The 22616-nt window shown below is 46.7% G+C and overlaps 1 protein-coding gene across 4 annotated transcripts in view; it reads right to left on the bottom strand.

Annotated features, from left to right (window-relative positions):
• NUP214 (nucleoporin 214) overlaps nt 1-22616 on the bottom strand; it is a 95294-nt gene that overhangs the window by 67264 nt on the left and 5414 nt on the right. For all 4 annotated transcript variants that reach the window (XM_066366878.1, XM_066366876.1, XM_066366877.1 and 1 more), the window contains exons 3-14: nt 22042-22193; nt 20809-21007; nt 20086-20156; nt 18807-18870; nt 18313-18416; nt 14658-14764; nt 13950-14016; nt 11265-11391; nt 10041-10202; nt 4931-5393; nt 3473-3645; nt 487-581 (exon numbers count right to left, since the gene is read on the bottom strand). In XM_066366878.1, coding sequence (XP_066222975.1) covers nt 487-581; nt 3473-3645; nt 4931-5393; nt 10041-10202; nt 11265-11391; nt 13950-14016; nt 14658-14764; nt 18313-18416; nt 18807-18870; nt 20086-20156; nt 20809-21007; nt 22042-22193 — 1784 coding nt within the window. The remainder of the gene's footprint in view (nt 1-486; nt 582-3472; nt 3646-4930; nt 5394-10040; nt 10203-11264; nt 11392-13949; nt 14017-14657; nt 14765-18312; nt 18417-18806; nt 18871-20085; nt 20157-20808; nt 21008-22041; nt 22194-22616) is intronic.

Here is a 22616-nt window from a genome sequence, read left to right on the forward strand (position 1 = left end):
TGGGGTCTCGGCCATGTTCCATTTCTTAGTCCGAGTGCTGGTTACCAAGGTGTGCTCAGCCAGTGACAGTTCACTGAGGTGTGTGTATTCCATGTGTACCTTCCCCCTGTGTGTGCTATGCGTCCATAGAAGTGAACTAACCTGAGATAGCAAGGAAAAAGGGCACTGTGTACATTTTTTTGGATACTCGAGAATAACAGAAAACCCCCCGACGCTACAGTGTTTTCAGGCATCAGATGACAATGACAGTGTCACATGCATAAGCTCGGAAGCCCGCAGGGAGACAATGTGGGACTCAGGAGCTGAGATGAATGGCTTTTATGAGCACACATTACAAATACTTAAAAGCTCACATATTTCCCATCACACAGTCCTAAGCATTACTGCAAAGTATACATTCTAAAACATAATAATCCATTTTATAAACATGTCTGTCTGCGGCAATAAACTCCTAAGCACAGGATTGTGAGCTAATGTTAAATGTACCTGGGGAGAGCCTGACTTGGACACCGGGGGTGTTATCCTGGGTGACTTCTGCCCCATTGAGGGCACTGGGCTTGGGCCACCGTGAGCAGATCGCCCTGCAGAATGAGAAGTCAGTTAAAACAGACAGCAGTTACTCCAATTATTTCTCCCATCACAAATGTCCTTTCCTCAAATTAAAGAAAAAGTTTCTCATTGTCTCTGGCCCCCTTGAACGACCTTTGCATGCGAGAGTGATGCCCGCAGTGGTCAGCCTCCGTTCCGAGACAACTAAAGCACATACACTGCATTTTCAGATGTGCAGCGCTTTTATGAAGTAGACAGAGCCCGAGCGGCTCTGCCAACAGCTAGGTGTTTGTGGGCAGGGTCCATCGGCTCCTCCTCTCTGCCCACAGAGGCTGCCTGTGCACCCCTGGGTACTGGGTACAATTTTAATAAACCGTTAGTGAGAACAATAATCCTCAACACCTTGTAAGAACTTAGAGGGTCTTCGGACCCTCCTGGAAGCCTCTGACACAAGCCTTACCCTGCTGGGCATTACGATCGCCTGGAGAACACTTTAAAAAACAAACACACCAAAACACCAACTGAAGTGTCACCCCCAGAGCGCCTGATTAAACTACTAGGGGATGGGTTCCCCTGAGTCTAATGTGCACTTGGGAGGGAGAGCCAATAAACTAGCACTCTCCAAACTTGAAGAGTTAAGAGAAGTAAGTAATGGCAGCGGGGAAGGCAGCGGTGGTGGGGGAGGAGGTTGGGCGGTGAGCAGCAGAAAGGGAGACGTAAAGGAGAAGTAAATGTGCCTAAAGCTTTCTCTCCCAAACCACAGAAACAGGAAGAGACAAAAGCAAGGTGTGGGGCAGCTGTGTTAGGCTTCCTCGCTAGTTTACCGGCTGCAAGCCCCTTGCCTGATTAGTGCATGAGCATGTGGCATGTGTGTGTGGCCAATATGAGGCTATGGGTGAGTGTGCTCAGGAAGACTGCAGATGTGCGACTGCCTGCCTGCCTGCCTGCCACTGTGAGGGGCCGTTCTTGCTGTCTGTGTGCCAGAGAAGAGGTTTTTCCCTGCCTGTGTGATCGTCCGCCGTTGTGAAGGTTTCCCCTGCCTGTGTACCTGTCCACCTTTGTGAGACTTTATTAAACGAATGGCCCGACCCTTTCCGGCTCCACAGTTCCTCGGCCGTCTGCCCGAATCCAATGTGGACCTGCCTGGCCTCGGCCGCCAGCTTTACACAAGGCTTCTTAACTGCTAGGGTCTTACATGGATGCCTTTCAGAATCTAATGGAAAGTCCCAGAATGGGGTGACTTGGGCAAACTCCACAAAGCAGCCCTTTCTCCTGAGCAGCTGGTAAAAAGAGACGATTTCAGGAATTTCACAGATCAATGCCTGCTTGATATTTACAACAAAATTATTCCCAACAGTCAAATACCAAATGGCTACCTAAATATGTCAGGTATTACCGCCAGCATTCACGGCAATAACCAACCTAAAAACTGAGACACCTGGCAAACACCACCTTAACCAAACGACCAAATTAATATCACTTAGGTCAGGACCAACAATCATGTAATGGGATCCACATATCACCTATGACTGCTCAAAACATTTAACCTGAATCTCATCAAGTGGAACAATCAAATCCAAGTTGAGGGACAGAGTCCAGAAAACTTGCTGGCCTGACCTCTTCCCAAATGTCGGTGGCACGGAAGACAGAACGGGTGGAGAGCATGTGAGCCTGGGACCAGACAGACACGGTCAGAGCAGACTGTGACTCCGTGTGGGCTTCTGGCGTGGACAGGGGAAAAACCCAGAAAAAACATTACTGGGATACCTGGGGAAAGGTAAATGTAGGCAATGGGTTATTGTTAAATTTCCTGCACACGGCCCTGGCCGGTTGGCTCAGCGGTAGAGCGTCAGCCTGGCGTGCAGGAGACCTGGGTTCGATTCCCGGCCAGGGCACATAGGAGAAGCGCCCATTTGCTTCTCCACCCCCCCTCCTTCCTCTCTGTCTCTCTCTTCCCCTCCCGCAGCCAAGGCTCCATTGGAGCAAAGATGGCCCGGGCGCTGGAGATGGCTCCTTGGCCTCTGCCCCAGGCGCTAGAGTGGCTCTGGTCACGGCAGAGCGACGCCCCGGAGGGGCAGAGCATCGCCCCCTGGTGGGCAGAGCGTCGCCCCTGGTGGGCGTGGTGGGTGGATCCCGGTCAGGAGCATGTGGGAGTCTGTCTGACTGTCTCTCCCCGTTTCCAGCTTCAGAAAAATACAAAAAAAAAAAAAAATTTTCCTGCACACGACCAAGTACTGTGGTACCCTTGTTTTTAGGATACTGAAGTATTTAGACGTGAAGTATTTCATGATGTCTGCAATGAACTCTCGAATGTTTTATAAAAATGTGTAAAAAAAAAAAAAAAGCACAATGTAAGCAAGTATTGAATTTTGGTGAAGAATAGAGTATCCATTATACAATTTTTGCAACCTTTCTGCAGGTTTGATAGGAAAAGGACGGGCGAGGTACATCTGCTCATGGAGTTTCATAATGTACTTTACTTAAACCTAGCTATAATTATTCCCACTTACGGACTTTATTAATAAATCTGTTTTCGGTAGGGCTGAAGGTGGACATTTAAGACGGCCACCAGCAGCAATGGGCATGGAGCCACTGCCAGCTCTCTCCCTCAACACAGCTGAAAGCTGGTTCTGTAGTGGCCCTTTGTGGGACGGGCTCCCCTGAAGACAAACCCCACTCAACAACACCTCGAACCATCAAGGGCAACAGCTCCACCAGAACCTTCCGAGAGACAAGCGTGGCAGCCCTGAGGCCACTGCAAACACTCCCAACCCTGAGCATGAGTCACAGCACGTTAGTGTGAGATATAGGAAGCACGAAAAAATAATCGTGTCCAACTATGTCAGCTGGGCTTCATAACTAGTAAAAATTTTAATCTGAGAATTTGGGACTGAGCTCGAAAGGAGTTTGCTTAGAATCATACCTGATGCCGAGGGCGAGGCGGAGGACTTCGAGGACGTGGAACCGGAGGGCACCGTGAGGGGCGTGGGGTGGCTGAGCGGTCCCGAGGAAGCCGGCTTGGAGGCGGAGAAGGGCAGCAGCGGGGGAGCACTCTGTGAGCTCTGCGCGGGCGCGGAGGCAGGCATGGCCGTGAACCTGGAAACAGCAGCCCGAGGGCATCAGAATGGCCGAGGCTCTTTCATGCCGGTCACGAGCCACGCCATCAAAGGACAACTCACTATCCGCACTGTCCAGCCTTCAGAAAATGGAAATGTTTAGCTATTTCTTATAAAAGGTAAAAGCGGCAAGAAAACACTGTTGATCTTCTGCCCATTTAGGAATGAATTATTCAATGAAAACATCAAATAAACAAAGTGAAAATGAAACAGTTCATCATGATATGAAATACTTATTTTCTGTTCCATCATCTGAGTAAAACAAACGAGGGCAGGACTCAATTACACTTAAGAGTTTAGCATCCTCTTTTTGCCAACGAAATGACTGAGAGCTCGCTTGGGCAGCCCCTTGAGGAGTGAGAGGGAAGAGGAGAGCAGGTCACCCTTTCCGGGGTGCTTGTCATCTGTGGGGAATGTCAGCACACGCCTCCGGACACTGAACGTCTGGCATGACGTCACTGGGAAAGGACGTTATAACACAGCCACAGTGGGAACACTGGGCAGTGCTCAGAATGAAGTGGCCGTGTGATCCTTTAACATGAACACGACGGCGGGGCGGGGCAGCGGTGACAACAGCCAACACCGCCTCCATAGCAACAGGAGTCCAGATGAGGGGGGAGAGCAGGGGTGTGCACACTCGATGGCTACCCTGGGAAGGGCGACAGGTGTGAGGGAGCGCTCCTTCAGGACGCTCACACTCGAGTGGGAAGGACACAGCGAGCGGACACAGGAGAGAAAGCAGGCTGAGTGAGCTGGGAGGACCGATCTGCAGGGAGCTGGACTGCCACCCCACGGGGTCTGCACTGTGCGCGGAGGGCAGCACTGGGGCTGTCAGGCAGGAGGGTCATCTAATGCGGTGACAAGTGCACAGGGTCACTGGTGGCTGTGTAGAAAAGAGCTCTGAGAGAGTCAAGGGGGACAAATGGGGGAAAAGGGGCAACAAGAGATTCATTTCCCTTCCAGGATATATACTCCGCATGGCTACATTTTTAAAAATAAGGACTATTTGCTACCTTTGAAATCTGAAACAGCAAGACAAGTGTTTACATTATAAACCTTTAATAATTAAAAAAAAATTCTAAGAGATCCTTCTGGACACTGTCCACTGATGAAATGCAAACCTTTTAGGTTGTTTGAATTTTTACCATTTGCTATTATTAGAAATGAAAATCTCAGTAACCCCACTCTCAGTGGCTGCTTGCAGGGCATAACACGCTCAATTTCTACCCGCCCCATGGAAGAAGCAAGCTTGAAGTGTCACTCACTTCTCGCTGAGGTTGACCTTGGCAGCAGAGGCCGAGGGCTGGAAGAAGGGCTTCATCCCGGTGTTTGGAGAGGACGCACTCGGCATTGGCGTGCTCTCCAGGGTAGGCTTAAAACCCGATGGCCCAAAGGAGAAGGGAGTGGCCGAGGGCACCATGGGAGAGGCTGTGGGCGGGACCGTCAGTGGGGGCTGAGGAGCAGGGAACAAGAAGGTGTTTGTGCCGAAGCCCCCTACTTCCTTGGAAGCGTCAGAGCCACTGGGGTACGGAGGGGGATCCTCGGTGACAGAACCAGATGACTTCAAGGCCGAGAAACCAAAGGAGAACACGGTAGGGACTCCCACAGCAGAGGGCAGAGAGAAGGTGGAGGTGGAAGCAGCTGGCAGCGAAGGTAGGCCAGGGACAGGAGCTGCTGGGGACTCGGGCTTCTGTGGTGCTTGCAAGGTTGGGGTCGTGGGAGTACTTCCTGCAGTGAAAAAAATGGGGAAAAGGCAAGGGAGGTGTTAACATTGGCACAGCAGAGGGCCACACAACAGAAAGCCAGGGGAAAGGGTTTGTGGTGGAAGGAAGCCAAAATAAAGGCCCTGGTTCACGAAGAGAAAAAGAAAATGGAGCTGCTATTGTACTTCCCTCAGCCACCAGCCCACGTGAGGCGTGCAGAACTCAGAAGGAACAGGGAACGGGAAGGGCAAGAGGCTCCAGCACTTCCTACACACTCAGCTGAATGACAAAGAAAAACGTTTACATGCTCAGTGTCATGGTGAAAGGTAAGTCATTCTGCAACATTTCCTTCAAAATCAGGAAGAGCTTTCATTCAGCTCTCTACTGCATAACAGCCACGAATGCAAGTTCAGATGAATTAAAGATACATGTAAAAGCACATATAGCCTGACCTGCGGTGGCGCAGTGGATAAAGCGTCGACCTGGAAATGCTGAGATTGCTGGTTCGAAACCCTGGGCTTGCCTGGTCAAGGCACATATGGGAGTTGATGTTTCTAGCTCCTCCGCCCTTCTCCCTCTCTCCTCTCTCTCTCCCTCTCTGTCTCTCCACTCTAAAAATGAATAAATTAAAAAAAAAAAAAAAAAAAGCCTGACCTGCGGTGGCGCAGTGGATAAAGCGTCGACCTGGAAATGCTGAGGTTGCTGGTTCGAAACCCTGGGCTTGCCTGGTTAAGGCACATATGGGAGTTGATGCTTCCAGCTCCTCCCCCCCTTCTCTCTCTCTGTCTCTCTCTCTACCTCTCTATCTCTGTCTCTCCCCCTCCTCTCTAAAATGAAAAAAAAGCACACAGACTATCTCAAAACAAAGGAGGCAAAAAATGAGTTGTCTCTGAGTCTAACTTAATAAATTTAGAAATGAAAAAAAAAAACGCACAGAAGAAAAAGATTCAGATTTGACTATTAAAAAGTTACATAACTAAAAAGTAAAGAAAAAGGTTTATAGCAAAAACCTCATACAAATCGAGATTAAAAATTTTCAAGACTCAAATAGATATAAGCTGGGAAACTAATTCATGACAAGTAAATTTATTTAATCTAATAAAAGAAATGTACAATTAAATAAGGCACATAATTGTCCTCTAAATTATCAAAATTTAAATATCTATAAACTCCTATGTTTGGAAGGGTAAAGCCTGAAACCCTTTTATTTCTAATAGGTACCTAATTTAGCACAGTCTTTTAAAAAAACATTTTAGCATTACGTCTCAAAAATTATAAAAAATGAACCCAGTCAACTCATTCTAAGAATGAAGTCTATGAAAATAACTTCTAAAAAGTGAAAGACATTTAAGGCAACCCAAATGGTAAACATATTCAATGAACCACTCAGCAGCCACTCTGTTAAATGAATCACAGAGTGCACATAAGAGCCTGGAAGAGGCTTACCAGCTGAAATGATAACCCTGCACACCAATGACGCATGCAATAGGAATGTAACCATGAAGAAAGCTGTTTATGAAAATACTGAAGGAGGATATCCCAAAAGGTAGGTTTAAAAGTTTTTCTACTTTGCAAACTTTCTATAAAGTAAATATGTTAATTCTCTAAATTAAATAACTAAATAAGAAAGCATTATTTTCTAGCGATACATTTACTTTTTTTTTTCTTTTTGTATTTTTCTGAAGTTGGAAACGGGGAGGCAGTCAGACAGACTCCCACCCAACCGGGATCCACCCGGCATGCCCACCAGGGGGCGATGCTCTGCCCATCTGGGGCGTTGTTCTGCTGCAAACAGCCATTCTAGCGCCTGAGGCAGAGGCCACAGAGCCATCCTCAGCGCCAGGGCCAACTTTGCTCCAATGGAGCCTTGGCTGCGGGAGGGGAAGAGAGAGACAGACAGGAAGGAGAGGGGGAGGGGTGGAGAAGCAGATGGGCGCTTCTCCTGTGTGCCCTGGCTGGGAATCAAACCTGGGACTCCTGCATGCCAGGCCAATGCTCTACCACTGAGCCAACTGGCCAGGGCCAATACATTTACTTTTAATTATTATTTTTAAAATTTTCTCATTGATGTGAAATAGCAAGGAAGTGGGAGAGGAGAGGGCAGAAAGAAATATCAACGTGCCCCACTTAGTTGTTCCATTTAGTTGTGCACTCACTGGTTCACAGTACAACAGGGACGATGCATTATCCACTGAGCCATCTGGCCAAGGCCTTATCGATACATGTATATTAATTGGTCTTGGTTCTTCCAAATTGACAAGATGACAGTTTACCTCACTATATCTAATGTAATGAAATACTTAGGCTACAAGTATGAAGTACTGTTTTCTGAATTGTCACTTTTATGAAAGTATAGAATGCAAGCAAAACTATTATTTAATACTTATTTTACACAATAAATATGGAACTAGCAACAGTTAATTTCTTCAAAGACACACACATAAATGCTAATTTCTTCCATGCATATTCAGTAGACCAATACGAAAAGTATATTCCACTGAGAATGAAAATGAACCTTTGAGCCGGACCTGTGGTGGCGCAGTGGATGAACCGTTGACCTGCAGTGCTGAGGTCGCTGGTTGGAAACCCCGGACTTGTTTGAGGTCAACGTACATATGAGAAGCAACCACTACTATGAGTTGATGCTTCCTGCTCCCATTTCCCCTTCTCTCTCTCTCTCTCCTCTTTTATTTTTTTTAAATTTTTTTAATTTATTTATTCATTTTTTTAGAGAGGAGAGGGAGAGATAGAGAGAGAAAAAGGAGAGACAGAGAGAGAGAAGAGGGGGAGGAGCTGGAAGCATCAACTCCCATATGTGCCTTGACCAGGCAAGCCTAGGGTTTCGAACCGGCGACCTCAGCATTTCCAGGTCGACGCTTTATCCACTGCACCACCACAGGTCAGGCCTCTCTCCTCTTTTAAATCAATTAAAAACAAAAACAGAAACTGAACCTTTGAGAATCATCACACTCTCTCACTGATCCTTCTCAAACCAGCACTGCTGGAAATGGGTGGAACCACTGTGTCCTGAGACCGCGGCCAGGCTGCAGCTAGAGCGGGCTGGACATTCCCTCCCGTCATAGCTCTCTCCCACTCGTCTGAGCACATCTGCTACTGCTGGACCAAGCGCAAGGAAAGAGGCATTTAACACTGGCCCCTGCTTGTGCTTGGGAGTTTAATCAGCTAGCAGCAAAGCCTTGCACAGTGAACTGTGTTCGGAAACAAACATCAGCCCGGAGGTCCCTGCCTTCACGGGTGCCCTGTTTGTTACAGGCAGACCAGGCAAGTGGGTATAGGCAGTTCATGGGACAAAAAAACAACTCAGCGTACATACACTATAGATAACGAGGTATCCCAACCAACAACACTGGTACAGTCTATGCAAGCCACCTGGCTTAGGGTCGCACTTGGGGTCACACTGACAACTGGCAGGAGCCCAAGTACCTGGCTCCACCGATGATGTCCAGCTCACTCTACATTAGAGCCGTGAGAAAAATATCCTTACCCAACCCAACCGGCCAACATTCTTTTTCTTAGATGTGGAGGTGACTACATTATCAGCATTTTTAGCTGTACTAGAAGAGAAATTCTTAAGTTAAATACTTAGAGAATTAAAAAAATATATTAGTGAAATTTCAAAATATGCAATCCCCTTTAAAAAAGTTTTATATTTTGTCCTCAGATGTGATACAGTTACACTGTGAAAAACCTGGAAATACAAATGATCATTGTGCGTGCAACTATGCACATGAAGAGTGTGTACCAAAACGCTGACTGGGGGCACTGCTGGGTGAGACTCTAAAATGGTCTGACTTTTGTACTTTCTAGTTTTTTTTTGCCAAAAACATATTTATTATTTTTAAAGATGAAAAAACAGCTTCACCAGGCGGTGGTGCAGTGGATAAAGTGTCGGCCTGGGATGCAGAGGACCCAGGTTTGAATCCCTGAGGTCGCCAGCTTGAGCACGGGCTCACGCACTCTGCTGTAGCACCCTGATCAGGGCACACATGAGAAAGAAATCAATGAACAACTAAGGTGTCATAATGAAGACCTGATACTTCTCATCTCTCTCCCTTCCTGTCTGTCCCTCTCTTTGTCTCTCTTGCTAAAAAAATAAAGAGAAAACAAACCTGAAAAAAATTAAATTATAAACAAAAGAAAATAAAGTGCCCATGTTTCTATCATCAGAAATTACTATTTTGATTTTAAAATCCTTTTTCTCATAAAAAAGAAATCAGAGTATATAGTGCTTTTCATGATATTTTCCACTCTTCCCTTGTCTACACATAACACACTTTAATAGTTCACACGGAACTCACTGTATGAATGTACAATCACTTACTTAACCGACCCCTCACGACTGAACATGTCTTTGGGCTTTAGACCACAGGAGACAGAGCAGTGTAATAGGATACTGTGATAAACTACGTGATGGGGCCACCGTCACCTGAGCTTACTGTTTTTCTAGAGCAGAGTTCAGATTGGAGAATACAGCCCGTGAGGGAGGGAAGGCGAGTGTGTGCGTGTCTGTTCTGGGAAACAACCTGTCCCTGACGTAGACAGACTGCCAGATACAGACAGCCGCCGGGCATCCTTAAGTATTCTCACCCTTGGGAACCGTCCTGTGCCAGCCCACGGCACTTCCTTCCTGCCAGAGGGGGGAGGGACATACCTGATGACTTGGGTTGTCGCTCTCCTTCTAAAGAGAGCTGCTCTGGTGTCTTGATGAGGGCCCTGACCCCAGGATTTAGATTGATCATATAAAATGGACAAAGCACACCATCAGTTGAAAGTAACATAAGAACTGGAGCAGAAGGAAGAGTCTTCTCTTCGTCTGTTGAAAAAGAAAACACAAGTGAAAAAGAGCCACGTCCACTGGAGGGCCTGGCCTGGGAGGGAAAGACTGCCCTAAACAACAAGGGGCTCAATGGAGCCGCCCCAACAAGAGCCCCGGTCAGCACTCTGATTCAGATCTGGACACATTTCCTGCAGCCGCTCTTTCAAGAGAGCTACCGCCACGACCAGCTGGCCGCCACCCTGTGGGGCTGGCGCGGGGCCCCGAGCAGTCCGGGAGCAGCTGACTCTCCCAGAGCAGCCCCAGTGTTTGCAAGGGTCCTGCTGTTAGAGAGGTGGGCTCAGCACTGCCGAATCTCCAGGAAGCAGCTGGGTCAGTAGACACATGACAGACTAGTCTCTTTAGAAAACACACAGCAGGACTCTAGGTGAATCAGCTACTCTACACTCACTCACAGCTGAATCATAGGCATGATTTTGTCAAGTAAGACTTCAAGAGATTCAGAGGAGACAAGCTAATCAGACCAAATGACCTGGCTCGGGCAAGGAGGATGCGAGAGGTGCCCGACAGCGACACCCCACTAACGGAAGCACCAAGAACACGTCTTCCGCTGCACGTGCACATTTCCCAGGGCACAGCTCCACCTAGCACTGCAGGGAGAAGCTGGACACGGAGCACACATGCAGGCCCAGCTAGAGGCCATGCGCCCGAGGTCTCCATTTCCAACCTGCGCCTTCACAGCATGTACTGCTGTGCCGTCCGCCTAGGCCTAGGGCACTGCGCCTCTGGGGGTCCTGGGGAACTGGAGTGGGCAGAGAAACAAAACTGTGAAATCCCTAGATGGTCTAGACTTCCACCATATTTTAAAATGTAACGATTCAGACAGACACCGAGCATGTCTGCCCTTGGTCTCATCTGTGGTGTCCATACAAGTTAGTTTAGTGTTGTCACATGGACTCTATGTCACTCTACAAGAAACAGTGTGCTACCAGAGGTCAAAGTGCCCAGCAGAGTAGATTCCGTCAGGAACAAATAGACCTGGACGTTAAATATTAACCAGTATTAGAACTAGTGCACTGAACTACCTCAGGCTACACTTACTGACAGCAATTTCCATTTGGTTGGTATAGTCTATGGCAACTCCCATGGGCAAGGAGTCCTCTCTCTTATCTGTCACAGGCAGGTCAGCTCGACTATTATCCTCCAGTTCCCAAGATTCCCAATTAATCTGAAAAAAAAAAGAGAAAGAAAAAATGCCATGTTAGAGCTTTGAATTGGCTCCTTCCAGCATCGTTCAAATATGAAAGAAGAAAAAAGCTCATCTGGATTAGATGTACGTGTGGACTAAGATTCTGAAATCCAGGAGATGGTCTAAAAGCTATGAATACCCCATGGAGCAAGGGATTCATTTTCCAAATCAACCTCTCTGCTCCTGGTATACCAAGTCCCTGCCTGGTGCATACATCCTGCCTCCTGCCCACCACAACCAGGTGGGACCCTGAACTTGCTGGGTACACCCAACAGTTGCACCAAGCCAGTCACACCTGCTCCTAGCAGTCTGGGATTGCGACCCAGACCCCCGGCGGATCTCCATGGTGGTCCTGAGCCGAGAAGCCTACACAGTGGGGCAGATGCCTGTGCTCACTGGTCCAGACAGAAAGGAACCTAGTTCTCATCTTCCCAGTTCCAGGTGCAAGCTCCCCATGTGGGCCTGTCTTCCTGCCTCTGAGAAACCACTGAGTTTTTCTGATAAACTCCCTTTGGTTTAAATTTGCTAGTGGACTCTGTTCCTTCCAACAAAGGATTTCTGATTTTTAAAAATCACTAACATTTTGTCTAACTTTCAGTGTTGACCAAAACTGGGCAGCATGAATCAAAGGGGAACAGCGTTCAATGAGTAACAGAAAAACAAGAAGCTGTTCAGGAAAGGGAACATAATCATACTCCATGACTTAGCTATATTAAAGTCATACTCATAACGTACACAAAATTAACTTTGAAAGACAACCTGTAGACAAAATAAAGACTTAAGTCACTACAGAACACAATGCTAACAGTACCTGTTCTGATACTGCCAAAGACAAGACACACGTGCTAACAGTGGAGAGGACTAGGGGAAGGTGAGCCAAAGGCAAGGGAGGAGGTGCTGAGATGCTCCTCTCTCATTCACAGAGTGGAAGATCAAGGCGTATAGTATGTGGTGGTACCATCGGAAAGGAAGGGGAATAGATGAAGGTCACCAAGGTAACCAATAGAAGACGCTGAAATAGTGCTATCACCCTGCTGAGAGGCAGGAGGAGGGATCTGAAGTTACATGCGAGCTAAGTCCTCAGCTCCTGTCCCAGCCAGTAAGGCCTGGAACCAATACTGAGTAACTCGCGAGGATGCCGGTTACGGATGGGGTGACTGTTAGCAGAAAAAACTTACAGGTTAGAAACAGTCCCTCGAGGGACAATCTTGGACTGGAACAGGGCTGGCTTTTTTGTTTACAAGCCCTGCTCCATGAACATAAATTATTTTGATAAAATGCAAAGATAAAAGTACATATTCAGTGTCCTTACATAAAATATCTGTCTAGGAAACCGTTACGAAAGTCAAGCCAAGAGCGAATTGGACTGCCGATGTCTGACCTGGTGACCCCCAGAGTGGCCCACCAGGTCAGATGACAGCCATGCATTCAGAGTGAGAGCCTGGCCACCCAATGATGGACAAATTCGAATGGTGAAGAGCTGCAGTGTCGCAGTGTGTGTGCACGGGGAGCACGACATTTTTAAGCTCAAGGCGGAGTTTGGAGCGCGTTGCCCTGGCCCACGGCTCCTCTGCATCCCTCTTCAGCCTACCAGGCTCAGGTGGGCCACCACGCGCCTCAGCCCACACCCTGCCCACCAGCAGGACGAAGTGGAAGAAGGACGGTAGGTGCTTGTGTGCACAGGCGTTACCAGCTTCCTGGTAACTTCTTGAAGAGAAACAGAAAGTATGTCTGGTGAGTTACAGCTTGGGGTGAACGACATGCTTCTCTCTCATTATCACGGATGGGTTACAGGTGACTGAACAGAAAGGGTTGGCTCACGAAATAGGAAGATAAAAATCATAAAACAGAGCAAGACAGAAAAGCCTTCTACATATCCAGGCCCACACTTGTCAGAGGTAAACACATAGTATGTGTAACCCACACGCCACATGGATGACTGCAAAGGAACAGAAGTTTTTTATTTTAAATTTAATTATTTTTTACAGAGACAGAGATTGAGTCAGAGAGAGGGATAGACAGGGACAGACAGACAGGAACAAAGAGAGATGAGAAGCATCAATCATTAGTTTTTCATTGCATGTTGCAACACCTTAGTTGTTCATTGATTGCTTTCTCATATGTGCCCTGACCGTGGGCCTTCAGCAGACCGAGTAACCCCTTGCTTAAGCCAGCGACCTTGGGTTCAAGCTGGTGGGCTTTTGCTCAAACCAAATGAGCCTGCACTCAAGCTGGCGACCTCAGGGTCTCGAACCTGGGTCCTTTGCATCCCAGTTCGATGCTCTATCCACTGCGCCACCGCCTGGTCAGGCCAGAAGTGCTTTTGACGACACTGAAGAACTGCTAATGCTGACACCTGTGTTTGCTCAGCACAACAGCGAAGCCATCTGGTCCAAGACACTAGGTCATTTAAGCGTTGCTCTCACGCAGGACCTCATGAAAGGGATGTTACCTCGTCTAATTCTTAACCATTCAGGTAACTCCCTCCAAACTCTTTCTCAGAAGTTTCCCATAAAAATGATCAGAGAGGAACTTACCTGGTCGCTCTGTCGAGCGAGGATGCTAACTTCTGGCGAAGCTGCAGATGCCACCAACACTAAATCCCTTCAAAGAATAAAACCAGGAAACCATTAAATTCAAACACAGCAACACTTCTAACTTGACTCAAAGTCTGTGGAAGTATCTATGAGGACTGCCTTGAGTTGCCAAGGAAAAAGGTAAGTTTTCTATATGATTGGAGAAAGGCGAGAAGATTTTCAGAGGTAAAACTTAACTCTTTAGTTCACAGGACAAAACCCTAGAGACTTATAGTTAACTGCCCACCAACTTAAGACACAGGACAGACACGAATGAATCAAGTCAGAATTTCCCGTATAGTAAATATCCTACCCTACACACAGATTACTCTAGTCAGAGGAATAGGAGCTTTGCTTCAAGTCATCAGAGGGGAACTCCTGCTATCAGAGAACTTTTAATACATTCCTTAAATGTATCAGTATTTTCATAAATGGTCACTGGGGTTATTAAGAAAAGGGATTTTTAAGATTAGCACATATTTGAGCTAAATAATTCAAGGCTGGGGAACTAAAGAAGTAGCCAGAAAGGCACGATCAGCGTCAGCTGAACATATGTTCACGGCACCTCGAGCCTCCATTTCCTTTCTTATAGAAAACAGTTGAAAACCGGAAAAACGCCGCTGGTGTGAGTGGACAGCGGAGGTGGACCCCGCCCGGCGCTCGGCTCACCAGTCTTCGATGTAACTGAGGAAGTAGTGGTGCTGCCTCTCCGTGCAGCAGCTGTAGCAGGGCTCCATGAAGTTCACGAACACCTCTGGGTGCTTCTCTTCTTTCTTCTACGAGGACCAGAACGAGAAAAAACGCAGTTCATGATCTTTAATCCTATGCAGCTAATAACCTCAAAACGAGAAAATCATTTAAGTGTTATGAGAAAAATTCACTCAAAAAGTCTGTGTCCAAACATGTGGATGTGATATAAAGGCAGCATCGAGCAGTATAAAGAACAGGAATGATGGCCATCAACCAAACTGATTTCAAACTGCCTGTCGCCCCCGGCCGTTGGGACAGGCACGGACAAGGTCCCCCACCTCTCTGACATGCAGTTTTCTCATGGGTATAATGCAGCTACTAAAACTACATCAAAGGCTGTTGTGTGAAACCAAACGATACATATAACAAAGCTGCTAGCACAGTACAAGGAATGTTAATCCTCAATAAATACATGCTAGTGTTACTATTATCCCAGGAATAGAAAATCTTAATGACATTTTGAAATAAGGAACATATTCGTGAGTTGCATGATGGGATTTCGGTCAACAGATCAAACATACAACAGTGGTCCCATAAGAGTACAAAAAAGCCGTAAAACTTCTATCAACTAGTGATGTTGTAGCCCTGACATCTTGGCCATCATAAAACTGTAGTGCAGGCCCTGGCCGGTTGGCTCAGCGGTAGAGCGTCGGCCTAGCGTGCGGAGGACCCGGGTTCGATTCCCGGCCAGGGCACACAGGAGAAGCGCCCATTTGCTTCTCCACCCCTCCGCTGTGCTTTCCTCTCTGTCTCTCTCTTCCCCTCCCGCAGCCAAGGCTCCATGGGAGCAAAGATGGCCCGGGCGCTGGGGATGGCTCTGTGGCCTCTGCCCCAGGCGCTAGAGTGGCTCAGGTCGCAATATGGCGACGCCCAGGATGGGCAGAGCATCGCCCCCTGGTGGGCAGAGCGTCGCCCCATGGTGGGCGTGCCGGGTGGATCCCGGTCGGGCGCATGCGGGAGTCTGTCTGACTGTCTCTCCCCGTTTCCAGCTTCAGAAAAATGAAAAAAAAAAACAAAAACAAAACTGTAGTGCAACGTTTACACAAATACCACTGGGTTACACCTGCTTACAGTATTCCGTACAGAGACATGCTATACAGGTTGTAACCTAGGAGCTGTAGGGGAACAGAGCTTGTTAGCCCAAAATGTCTACTGGACATAACGATTATTTTGAGCTAGTTTTAAGAAAGAGCAGACATGGAAGAAGCTCTGAAAACTAAGCAAAGTCAGCCTTTGTAAAATATTTACAAGGAAAATGTCCACTTGAAAGGGTGGTTCCGTGCAGGAAGAGGGACAGGACCTCATCTCTAGAAACTTACCATGCAGAAGACAACCACATAAATCTGCCTCACGACCTCCTGCTGTTCCTGTGCTTCCCCTTGTCACCTCCCATAACTGACTCCCCACACACCCAAATCCCCCTTTGCCTTCAGCTCAAGTTGGTATTTAAGGTGGTGGCTTCCGCCATTCTAGCCAATTATTCGGTTTTCCTGTGTCTCTCCCACATACACAGGAAATTTATTAAATTTTTGTATTTCTCCTGTTAATGTCTTTTAATACAGGATGTCTTAGCCAAAACCACAGAAGAGCAACAGGCTATACCACACAGGCTAGGTGTGCAGTAGGCTCCACCACCTGGGTCTGGGTCTGTGCAGACTCTGTGATGTTGCATGTGTTTCTCAGAACACAGACCTGTAGTTAAGAGGGGCATGCCATAAACATAGTTTAAAATTCAAATGGATCAGCAACCCAACCAAAAGAGTTAAAAACAGAGCTAAATAAAGCTTTTTTAAGCCAAATCAGATTTTACTTGACACAGAAAGTTGTTTGCAATTTACTAAGTAAAACATGGTTGTAAAAGAGAGTAAGTATAACTCCCAATGCTTATTATATTTCGATATTTACTTATGTATTTTCAAATGGTGTTCTGAACTTTTAAAGTTAACATGATTTGGAAATATAAGTTTTGCCTCATCTGTTTTTTTAAAGTGGCATTGCAATTTAAGAAGACTTTGTAGATACTAACGTTCTTCTGTCTTCAAAACACTTCCCTCCCTCACGTCATTTGGCTCTCTGCTCACACGGCTGTCTCAAAGTCTGTGCTCGAGCACCAATCTCAGGGGCACCCCGGTCATCGCTCACCCCGTCCCTCACCCTGCTCTACTTCCCTCATCATCCTTATCATTCCTGGATCCTACACTTACCTTTTGACTGGCACATCCATTACATTGTGACATCCACAAAAGCAAGGATGCTGCATTCTCAGCTTTAAAGCAGGGACTAACACACTGCAGGCATCTAACACACAGCTGATGATGAATAACTAAGTGAAACCATTTTAAAATTCAAGATATTTTCTTCCTTATCTAAAATGCCGAATCAGGTTAACATCTACTCAGTTTACAGCTTAAGCAAAAGCAAGTTTGATGAGTTTTTTCACCTTATAATAGAACGTGCTCCTAGCGGAACCCATATTGTAACTGCAGAACCACCTCAAATGGTCCTTTCCTGCTTCTAACAAGATACCAAGCTGCCTTTCAGAGACAACAGACTAACTTTAAGTCATGCAGCAAGACGTGTGCAGAGAGGACACTACCTCCAGCTGCACCTGGAACCAAGGTTTCACCCTCCCCTCACCCCCCATGGAACCAAAGGACCAAAACACGATCAGAACCTGAACTCTGGAATCTGAAGACTGGAACCCTTTCAGCAGCAAAGTGTCTGCTATGCAGGAAGCCCCAGGGCTGAAGCCCCTTACCATGTCTTACCACAGATGGCCAAGTTCAAAACTCTCCAATCAGAACCTGCATGGCCAGAGCTTCTGTTTCCTCTAACTCCTTACCCTCAATCTTTGCCTTTAAACACCCTGATTAAAAGCCATGAGGGGGCCCTGGCCGGTTGGCTCAGTGGTAGAGCATCGACCCAGTGTGTGGAAGTCCCGGGTTTGATTCCCGGTCAGGGCACACAGGAAAAGCGCCCATCTGCTTCTCCACCCCTCCCCCTCTCTTTTCTCTCTGTCTCTCTCTTCCCCTCCCACAGACAAGGCTCCATTGGAGCAAAGTTGGCCCGGGCGCTGAGGCTGGCTCCATGGCCTCTGCCTCCGGTGCTAGAATGGCTCTGGTTGCAACGGAGCAATACCCCAGAGGGGCCAAGCACTATCCCCTGGTGGGCATGCCGGGTGGATCCCGGTTGGGCACATGCAGGAGTCTGTCTGTCTGCCCCCTCCACCCTGTTTCTCACTTCAGAAAAATACAAAACAAAACAAAAGCCATGAGGGAGTTCAGGTTTGAAGCCATTCTCCTTGCAGGTGACCTATAGATCAAGTGGCTTTAATTTCTCCAGGACAAGCCTCCACGTTCAGTGTTTGGCTTTGCTGCGCAATGGGTGAGCGGACCCTTGTCTGGCTCCGTAACGTGACTTTGGTCCCCGGGCCAAAGGTGCACTGTGGCAATCATACACATGAGGTTGCACCTTCACTACAAGTAAGAAAAGGAAACTGAAGCCCAAGCCTCTAACTCTCTCAAAGACGTCTATAATTCTCAAAAAAACAGAGATGTCCTTTTCTCACACGCACCGGGAGTAGAGCCATCACCACATCAGGAGAAGTCTCCAAGGTCCCATCCGCAGCGGCGTACACGATTGTGAAGACATACGTCCCGATCCACAGCACATCTAGGACTGAAAGACACATCCTAATAGAGCACCTTGTTTAAAATAGCCCCAATGTTATAAATTTCATATCTTATGGATTAAAAAATCCTACTATAGCTTTAATCAAGGTCCAGATTTCACTGATTAGAAGCCCAAATTTATCCCAAAGTAGTATTTATTTTTTCTGGTGGATTATAATCAGGGAAAATTATGAAGAATTCTGACAAAACAAATCAGGATTCAGTTAATGCCATCTACCATGAGACTCAGTCACCTAACCGACATGATGAGGGTATTCATGCAGGATGCACCGACACTCCTGAGTGGGTACATCAGCATGTCACATGATTTGAAATTTCTGTCACACAGACAGCACCCTACTGAAGGTCAACTCAATAAAAAACGCTGATGTGTTACCTCTGACAGGATGATCTGACTCATAAAATGGAGGACAAGGAATGACTTTTTTTTCCTGCAAAGTCTGAAAGAGATTTGGAGAAAAAAAAAATTAGTGTCAAATGAAAGAAACCCTAAACCAACGAAAGTGTCAAATTCAAGATACTCTCCTAGAAGCCAGCTAAGTCTCCCTTCCCCAGAAGGGAGCCTGAACACAGAGAAGGGTAGATGGCGACCTCGACCTCTACCTACAGAAACACTCACACCACCGGGTTCAGATGTAGTTGTGGGATGCTCAGTGCGGCCCTATCTATAGGAGCAAAGGTGCTCATCCCGACAGCCAGCCACCAGTAATGGAGTAGAAGAACAGACTAAAGCATGTCCACACAGTGGACTGCTATGCAGCCACTGAAAAGAGTGAAGTGACTACACGTAATGAGTTAGAACTAGGACTCCAAATATACTCTTGGGTTTTTTTATAAAGGCAAACAGCACACCAATAAAATTAAACCCATTGCATTATCTTTTTTACAGGCTAATGCCCTAAAATATGGACTAAATGTCACATAACTTTTTGCTATAACAAATAACAGAACCTTAACCTCAAACCTGTATCATCTCATTCTCTGCTCGGCAGCCCCACAGAGAACAGTATCTCCAGGTGCTACAGGTACCGGAACGGGTCCTGGCATTGCCTGTGAACCCTCCTTCCCATCCAGGCCTGACCAGACATATGGGCTGTCTGTCAACTAATACTAAAGAATATTTGTGAACACTGTCTCAGGAAACTACAGGGGTAGGATGACACAGAACACGCAACAATGTAAGACTCCACTGTCTGTGTGGCCTGCAGTTAGAGAAACGGGACCTTGAAGACGGACTCAGCTGGAGGACACACACTGCTTTAACCTGCAGGGACTGTGCCTTTCCCCCACTCCCTTTCCCCCTAAGCTCTGTTTCTATGGGAACATGAAGTTGGGGAACCATGTAGAGAATACGGTAGCATTTTATGTAAAAAGGAAAACAAGTAATGCACGCACACAGAGACAGCTTGTGTGGGCATCCCGAAGAGTCTGGAGGGCTCCACTACACAGAACAGAGGGCACCCTGGACGCTGGACCACGGGAAGGAAGGGAAGGAGTTCTACTCTTTTCTGCATTCACTTGTGTACCGAGGAATTTGTTGCAATGAGAATAAATAACATTTTCATAGACAAAACCACCAAAGATATCCCCAAGCCACCCTCAAACCAGCGGGTAACTTCCCTGAGAACAGTTCTGAAACCCGAGGCAAGACTTACGGGGAGATACTGAACCACGGTCCCATTCTGTTTGCCCACTGCCAGCTGCTTCCCTTTGGGGCTCCAGCACACTGCGCAGAGAGGAGAATGCCAGCAATTAAACACTGAAGAAAGGGGAGCAAACCGGTGAGAGCCGTACCCAGACAGCGACATCCTCACTAGCTCTGGTTCTCTCCGCCCGTGGAGGACTCAGGACCGTCCTTACTTGGCAAAGGGAATAAAAGATCCCCTTGACAACACAAGCCGTTGGGTTTATCACCGGCCCGAACGGACCACTGACACGCTCCTTCCTGGAGCGCTGCCCAGAAAGCTGGAGAGGAGCAGCTCTGCTGTCTTCAGATAAGACAAGGGACCAGAGATGGTTTCAAATATCGAGAAATCGTTGTCTTTTTCCTATTTTATACTTCTGATGCTTTTCCCCCAAAAGGTACAAATGACTTTCAGAGCACAACTATTTTAGATCCAGAAACAATTATTCTCAAAAACACAGTTCTAGACCAGCAGTACCAAAATATTTCTTTCTCCAGAAAACTTGAGTACATTAAAGCTAAATCATATCTACTGTCTGGCTTCAAGGATGTTAACTCTGGAATTAAATATGCTCTCCACTTCTACCAAATACTAACAAATATACCAAAAAACCCATTTGCTTTTATTTCCAGAAACTAATGTTTAAACAGATCAGCATTATGTATGTACAAAGGGAAAGTGCTCGTCACCCACCAGACGTCACCGCCACTGTGGAAGGAAGTGTCGCACACACTTTCACTGCTTCTGTGACTTGCAGGACAGCAAGGCTGCCGTCAGCCAGACACATCGCCACCATGGAGGGGACGGTGGGGTTCCACTTCATGTCGATCACCATGCCTCCTGCATCTTTCAAAAGCTTATGATAGGCAAATGGGCGTTTCTGCTGTTTAGCCTTTTAAAACAAATGCCCCCAAACAGAAAATAAATTAATACACAGGTATTTAATAGTCAAAGAAAATTACTGAATATATCAGTTTTCCCAAATTACAGTTCACTTTTCTTCATGAACGTGAGGAAAAAGATTTTTAGCTCTACACAATTAGCGCTTTCTTACAATTTCAACACAACTTGGAAAATGGCAATCCACTATTCTAACACACTGGAGGCACTCCCAGCAGAAGACAAACAAATGCAAAACAATCGATGAAGAGCAGACACTAGGTTACAATCAGGGCTCCGCTTAGCAGCAATGGGCCCTGGGACAGTCACTTGAACTCCCTGGGCCTGTCTCTCCATCTGTAATGTGAAGACAACAGCACGTAGTGGGCACAGCCTTGGCAGGCACAGACAAGGCGTGCAGAGCACCAGTGCAGGGCCTGGCAACAGTCGGCACGAACACTCAATATTACTATTATTTTCACCAAACTGCCGGGAATGGAAGAACACTGCATCAGGAAGACAGAGACCCATGATGTAACTTCGACATCCATTAACTCTATGATCTCGGGCAAGTCACTAGAAGAGCCCTAGGCTTTCACTGTCTCATATGTAAATGAGAAATGATAATACTGGGGCAGGTCTTATTATGAAAGAATTTTTTTTTTTTTAGATTTTTTTTTTAATTTATTCATTATAGAGAGGAGAGGGAGAGAGAGAGAGAGAGAGAGAGAGAGAGAGAAGGGGGGAGGAGCAGGAAGCATCAACTCCCATATGCGCCTTGACCAGGCAAGCCCAGGGTTTCGAACTGGCAACCTCAGTGTTTCCAGGTTGACGCTTTATCCACTGCGCCACCACAGGTCAGGCATGAAAGAATTTCTTAAAGTCCCTTCTACCTTACAGATCTATGATTCTATAACTCAAGACATTTTTTAAATCCCTATTTTGATCTGAAAATGACTTCAAGGGTCAACTAAGAATGTCTAGGTTATGATTCAATACCAGGAAATCTTAGGTCCCATGTTGACATTAGAGTCGCCAGTAGCTTACCTCATTTGAGAATGTGCGAACATCAAAAAAAGCGATAACGGAACCATAGTCACTGGACATCATGCACACAGAGAGTGTGAGGTTGTCACAACTCAGGGCCAGGTGATGTACGGGGAACTTCATAGGAACTAGCAAGCCTTGAACTTTATCAACTATTAAAACATAAAAAAAGACAAAGCAAAAAATGGAATGTTCTAAGCATGCGTCACAACCCCTTTATCTAGGCCTATGTGAAACAATTTTTGCATCTACATAAACGCATGAAGAAGCCCTGATACCTACTCATGGGGATAAATCTTAGCTTTCTCAGATATGTCCCAGGAATTCTTCCTCATACAAGTTGGGGAAATTAACTGTGGCTATCCTCCTTGTTGAAAACAATGTCCTCAAAGTGGGTTCCCGGACCCAATTCCAACATGGGGGGGGTCTTCCCACACGAACAAACAATTTTCAGGTATCTGAGAAGCCAATTCAATTCTGACACTACTTACCTAAGGATCACATTAGAGTCCACAGGTTAAGGGTTCAGTCCTCTAGGACTGCTCCGCCCCCCGACACACTCTTTAAGCCTAAAT

Source organism: Saccopteryx leptura, chromosome 2 (assembly GCF_036850995.1).
Source record: "Saccopteryx leptura isolate mSacLep1 chromosome 2, mSacLep1_pri_phased_curated, whole genome shotgun sequence".
NCBI lineage: Eukaryota > Metazoa > Chordata > Mammalia > Chiroptera > Emballonuridae > Saccopteryx > Saccopteryx leptura.